The 5,975-nt window shown below is 61.6% G+C and overlaps 1 protein-coding gene across 1 annotated transcript in view; it reads right to left on the bottom strand.

Moving 5' to 3' along the window:
* Positions 1–5,975, bottom strand: part of CAMSAP3 (calmodulin regulated spectrin-associated protein family, member 3) — a 15,574-nt gene that overhangs the window by 2,994 nt on the left and 6,605 nt on the right. Inside the window, exons 8-15 of the mRNA XM_011943636.1 lie at positions 4,656–4,795; positions 4,476–4,569; positions 4,339–4,393; positions 4,102–4,175; positions 3,693–3,762; positions 2,125–3,592; positions 304–443; positions 4–208 (exon numbers count right to left, since the gene is read on the bottom strand). Coding sequence (XP_011799026.1) covers positions 4–208; positions 304–443; positions 2,125–3,592; positions 3,693–3,762; positions 4,102–4,175; positions 4,339–4,393; positions 4,476–4,569; positions 4,656–4,795 — 2,246 coding nt within the window. The remainder of the gene's footprint in view (positions 1–3; positions 209–303; positions 444–2,124; positions 3,593–3,692; positions 3,763–4,101; positions 4,176–4,338; positions 4,394–4,475; positions 4,570–4,655; positions 4,796–5,975) is intronic.

The raw sequence follows: 5,975 nt of genomic DNA, 5'->3' as shown, positions 1-5,975 counted from the left end.
CGCAGCCCGGGGCCGCAGCACCTTATCGAGGTCGTCCATGAGCTTCAGCTGGGCCCGGCGCTCGTACTCCTGCCGCGTGAAGTCCCCCTTCCGGGGACCCACCTCCTCGTCGGCTGCAGCCCGGGCAGCAGGGGCTGGGGTCGCCATCGGGGCTACAGGGACTGCGGACACAGGCGGGGCTGGGCCGGGGGCCTCCTCTTGGGCCAGCCTGCAGACCACAGGGAATGGGCATCAGAACCACTCACGGGGTCCACGGTGGTAGACAGGCCAAGGAGCGGCCACCCAGGGCAGGCCCGGTCTCACCTCGCAGCCTCCTCCCTCCGCTGTTCCTTCTCCGCCTCCTGCCACTGCTTGCGCCGCCGCGCCTCCTCCACTCGCCGCTGCTGCCGCTCCAGCAGGCTGGCCCGCTTTTGGGCCATCTCATCCTCAGGCTTGTCTTCATCCTGGGGACAGATGCCGAGTCTAGCTAGCCACCCCCTCCCCCAGCATGGCTGCAGGCCCATCTTCCATCCACCCAGGCTGTCCGCCACCCACGTCGGCTTTCCTTTTCATCACTGTTCTAAATGCACTTAGTTGGTGCCTACTGTATGCACAGCCACACTAAGTACTGGGACACATACAGGGATGGGGTACACTGGGTGCTGCTCACATACACAGTCCTTAACCCAACGGGGAAGACAAAGGCAGCAAACAGCAATGAGTGCCAGCAAAAGCTCGTGTTGGGCAGACACTCTACACTGCGGGAGGACCCTGGCCTGGCCTTTGGACACCCAGGAAGGCTTCCCAGAGGAACTACCCTGTAGAATGATCAAAACTTAACTAGGTAGGCATACAGGCGTACAGAGCAGCGCGTTCCAGGCAGAGGCGACGGCTAGTGCCGAGGCCCTAAGGCTGGAACAAACCTATTGGAGGGCACGGAAGTACAGGGGGGCCAGTGTGGCTGGGACCCAGAGCTGAGGACAGTGGCGCAGGACTAAGTCAGAAGTGAGCACAGGCCAGCCAGCTGCAGTGGCTCACACCTGTAATCCCAGCACTTTAGGAGGCCAAGGCTGGTGGATCACCTGAGGTCACGAGTTTGAGACCAGCCTGGCCAACATGGCAAAACCCTGTCCCTACTAAAAATACAAAAGTTAGCTGGGTGTGGTGGCATAGTCTCGTAGTCCCAGCTACTCAGGAGGCTGGGACAGGAGAACCACTTGAACCCAGGAGGTGGAGGTTGCATGGAGCCAAGATCACGCCATTGCACTCCAGCCTGGGCCGCAGAGCAAGATTGCGTCTCAAAAAACAAAAAATAAAAAATAAAAAAAAAATGAGCATAGCCCAAAGCCCTGGGGAGGACTTTCATTCTAAAAGCAAGGGTAAGGGGAGCAGTCCACTTCTCAGTGGAAAATGGCCCGGGATGGAGGTGGGCAGCAGAGGCCAGTCGGAGGGTGATCCTAGGTGTCCAGATGAGACACGGTGGTGGCCCCAGCTGGAGAGCCATGGGAATGGAGAGACAGTGGACATAGGGAAGGGCCAGGAAAGGAGCATGCTGGGGGTGAGGGGGTGAAAGAGAGGATGAGCAAGAAGATGCCCTGAAGATCCTGGTCTTGTCCATCCATCTGTCCATCACCCACCCATGCAACCAGCCACTCATCCATCTGTCTATCCATCACTCCTCCCTGTTTCTCCACCACTCCCCACATCTATCTATCCCCCTTGTCCAGCCACCCATACCTTGTTTGGGAGGGAGATGACTGGGCCAGCCCCCACTGGAAACCCCTCACCCCCAAACATACCTGAGGGCCTCACTCGTTAAGCCACAGGGAGGACCTCTCACCCCACTGCACCCCTACAGCCCCTTGTGGAAATCCTTACCCAACAAACAAGGTCAAATCCCATCTGAGGCCCCTGTTACCCCACATACCTGCCCCCCACCATGCAAATGTCCCTCTCCCATGTACCATGGAGGCCTTACCCGGCCACTCACACCTCTTCTGTCCACTCACACCTGGTTGCCCATCCATCCCCCACCTGCCCACCCATCCTTCAGTAAAGCCCTATTCATCCAACAACACGTCTCTCCACACCCCCCCACCCCCACCCCAGGCCCAGGACCCTCCAGCCACCTGCTCGGGGACTCACCTTGTAGAAGAACCCCAGCCCTGCCCGGAGCTCCCCCTCTGAAGACGCCTCCTCCTCCAGGGAATCCTCAGCACCAGCGGGGCTCCCGTCTCCCTCATCCTCGGCAGCGGGATCTGCCAGGCTGCCCAAAGGGATCTCGATGAGGCCTGGCCGGGCAGTCGGCTCCTCGGGGGGCGTCTCCTCTGCCAGGAGGATGGAAGAGCGCGTCTGTACGGGCACCTGGCTCGGCGAGAACTTGCGCAGGTGGGGGAGGCTGTCCACGTCGTGGGGTGGCGTGAGCACCCTGGTCAAGGGTGCCAGCCGCAGCTCCGCCGGCCGCGTGTGTTTCGGGCTGCGGGGCGACTGGCTGGGCCCAGGCCCAGGGCTGCGCCGGGTGGCTGGGACCCGCCGGGCGGGGCTAGGGGATGCAGCTTTGGGCCCTGTCGTGGGGCCAGGGATGATCCACGCAGCGGGTGGTGGGGCGGGTCCGGGGGCCTCCGGCGGGGCCAGAAGCCGCTGCTGCTGGTCCGTGAGCCTCTGCATGTCCCGCTGCAGTGAGCTCAAGGCAGCACTCAGCTTGCTGACCGCTCGATTGTATTCCCCCAGCCCCTCAGGGGGCACCGGGCCCAGGTCTGGCGAGAAGGTCACTGCCTTGGGCCGTGAGGTTGGCTCACCCTGGCCCTCGCCTGCCGGCCGCTCCCCACCAGGGACTGGGCCTGGCTCGGCCTCCGCCTCTGCCTCCCCGGAGGCCTCCCGCGGCTGCACCTGCAAGAAGGCGCTTTTGCCCAGCCGCTGACGGTGCTTGGCAAAGATGGCCTCAATCCGTCGCTTCTGAGCCTCGATGGCTCTGCGTTTCTCCTCCAGCCGGGCACCAAGCTCACTCATCTCCGAGCTCAGGGCCTCCGGCGGGGCCGGAGTGGACGTGGGGGACCCCGCTCCGGCCTCAGCCTCTGCCTTCACCAGCTGTTTCTTGCGTTCCGCAAAGCTGGTCATTTTCACCTCGGAGTTGGTGGCTGCTGGGGACGAAGCCACTGCCTTCGGGGACCCCTCGGATGGGGCTGGCAGTTTCGATGCCTCCCCCACCAGACAGGGAGATGGCTTTGAGGGGGTCTCGGGGTGTGGCATGTACACCAGTGCTTTGGTGGGCCTGTCGGAGAGTGGTTTGGAGGTCCCCTCGGGCAGGTAGGGGGAGGCCAGGGATGGCTTGGAGGGCCCCTCAGGGGAGTGGAGGTAGAAGCTGCCGTCGGCCGCCCCATCTGGGAGGAGCCGGGGCTCGGCACTGTGGATGATCTGCAGAGCCTCCTCGATGGTGGGCAGGTCGCCAGGCTCCGGGGGTGGCTGGGTGGGGGTCCTGGCCGGCGCGGGACGCGGGGGGCCCAGGCTGTCCGAGCTCACAGAGCGGAGAAGCACAGGGTCACCCATGACGACATCCACGTCGCTGTCCAGGCCAAAGGGGGTGCTGAATGACACAGCCTGGGAGAGGGGACGGCTGGGCGGCCGGAGGGAGGGGTCAGCCCGTGGGACCAGCCTCGGCCCCACCCCGCCCTAGCCTGCTCCACCCCCTACCCTGGCCCATAAGGTGCACTCACCTGAGCTGCCGGTTCCAGGCCTTGCCCAGGGCCTCCATATGGGACATGGATGGGGACGACTTTAGGGAGCCTGGGGTAGGCGATGAGTGGTTACTATGGGGACCCTGAGTGGGGTCAGCCAGCATCTGGGGACAACCTCTGCAAGGTCACTGGGTGAGTCACTGATGGCTCATCATGTGATCTAGTGAGACCAGAGGTTTCCAGAAACAGATACCCAGGGCTATTTACTGTCACTATGGGGTACTGTGGGGCCACTGGGGAGGCGATTCTGGGGGTCACCTTGGGATGCCCGAGGGGGACCTGATGGAGGGGCTACTGGAAGGCTCACGAGGAGACAACATGAGGCCCACTGGAGCAGTCTGTGGATGGGGGGGTCCCCCAGGACAGAAGCCACCTACCCCCTCCTCACCTGTGGATCCTCGGAGTGGGGACTGGGGGCCACCAGATGACAGGAGCGGGTGGCGGAAGTTGAAGACAGGAGAACTGTACAGAGAGACGTATTTCAGCCTCAGGACCCCCACCTCCTCCTCCGCCTCTCCCCAGGGGGTAGACATCAGCGTCGCCCAGCTGCGTCCCAGGGCCCAGCAGGGCAGACGTGGCGCCACCCACCCACATGCCAGAGACTCGCCCGGTGTGGGGACCGTACCTACTGCCACTGTTGTTCTGAGGTGGGGAGGCCTCAGTGCCCCGGGGGGAGGCAGCTGTGACACACAGAAGAAGGTCAGGTGGGGTCTGGCTCTCCCACCCACCCCCCACCCGGCCCCCAGGCCCCCAGGGCCTCACCGTGACCATCGGGCAAGTCCTTCACTTGCACGAAGTCGGGCTTGAGCACCTCAAAACACATGAACAACTCAGCCAGCAGCACCACCAAGTTGACCTGGAGGTGGGAGGCTGGGTCAGCAGACGGGATACCCCCGGCCCCAGACGCCCGCCTCAGCCCAGGAGGCCCCAGGATGGCCTTACCTTGAGCGGCGGTGGGACGTACAGCAAGTCCTCAAGGGACAGGGGGCAGCCACGAGGAAGGCGGGAGGCACAGAAATCCTGCACCAGCTGGAGGTTGTACAGGCTGTCCGCCACAGACATCGGGTCCTTCAAGCAGACCTCTGCGGGGACAGGAGGAGTGGGTCCCCGACTCTATGAGGAGGAGGACGGGGGCCCCAGGGAAGCCAGGGACCAGCAGCCCCCACACGAAGACCTCCTATGAGCCCGGCTTCCGCCAGGTGCCACTTGAGAGGTGAACTTTTTTTGAGACCGAGTCTTGCTCTGTCACCCAGGTTGTAGTGCAGTGGCGCAATCCTGGCTCACTGCAACCTCCGCCTCTCATGTTCAAGTGATTCTCCTGCCTCAGCCTCCCGAGTAGCTGGGATTGCAGGAGTGTGCCACCACACCAGGCTAATTTTTTGTAGTTTTAGTAGAGATGGGGTTTCACCGTGTTAGCCAGGATGGTCTCGATCTCTCGACCTCGTGATCTGCCCGTCTCGGCCTCCCAAAGTGCTGGGATTACAGGCGTGAGCCACCGCGCCCGGCCGAGGTGAATTCTATGATAGACCATCCTTAGGCCAGGGGTCCTTAACCCCCGGGGCGTGGCCTGTTAGGAACCAGACCGTACAGCAGGTGAGCCGCAGTGAGTGTATTTACAGCCGCTCCCCATTATCTGCAGGCCCGTCTGAGCCCCGCCTCCATCAGATCAGCAGCGGCCGATTTTCACAGGAGAGCGAACACTATTGGAACCCCGCATGCGAGGGATCTAGGTTGCACCCTCCTTATGAAAATCTAATGCCTGATGATCTGTCACTGTCTCCCATCACCCCCAGCTGGGACCGTCTAGTTGCAGGAACAAGCTCAGGGCTCCCACTGATTCCCCATGATGGTGAGTTGTAGAATTATTTCATTCTATGTTGCAATGTATTAGATATAAAGTGCATAATAAAGATTAACGTGCTTGAATTATCCCAAAACCACCTCCCTGCCTCCATCGTGGAAAAACTGTCTTCCACAAAACCGGTCCCTGGAGCCAAAAAGTTGGCGACTACTGCCTTTGGCCTCTGCATCTTTCTAGAACACTCTCCCCCAAGACCTCAACTCAAAAAGCTTTTCCGGGCCAGGTGTGGTGGCTCATGCCTGTAATTGTAGCACTTTGGGAGGCTGAGGCGGGATGATGTTTGAGCCCAGGAGTTCAAGACCAGCGTAGGCAACAAAGCAAGGCCCCATCTCTATTATATAATTTTTTTTTTTTTTTTGAGATGGAGTCTCACTCTGTCGCCCAGGCTGGAGTGCAATGGC

This window comes from Colobus angolensis, unplaced genomic scaffold (assembly GCF_000951035.1).
Source record: "Colobus angolensis palliatus isolate OR3802 unplaced genomic scaffold, Cang.pa_1.0 Scaffold22, whole genome shotgun sequence".
NCBI classification, from domain to species: domain Eukaryota; kingdom Metazoa; phylum Chordata; class Mammalia; order Primates; family Cercopithecidae; genus Colobus; species Colobus angolensis.
The sequence above is the reverse complement of the archived record's forward strand: the minus strand, read 5'-3'. Positions and strand labels throughout refer to the sequence as shown.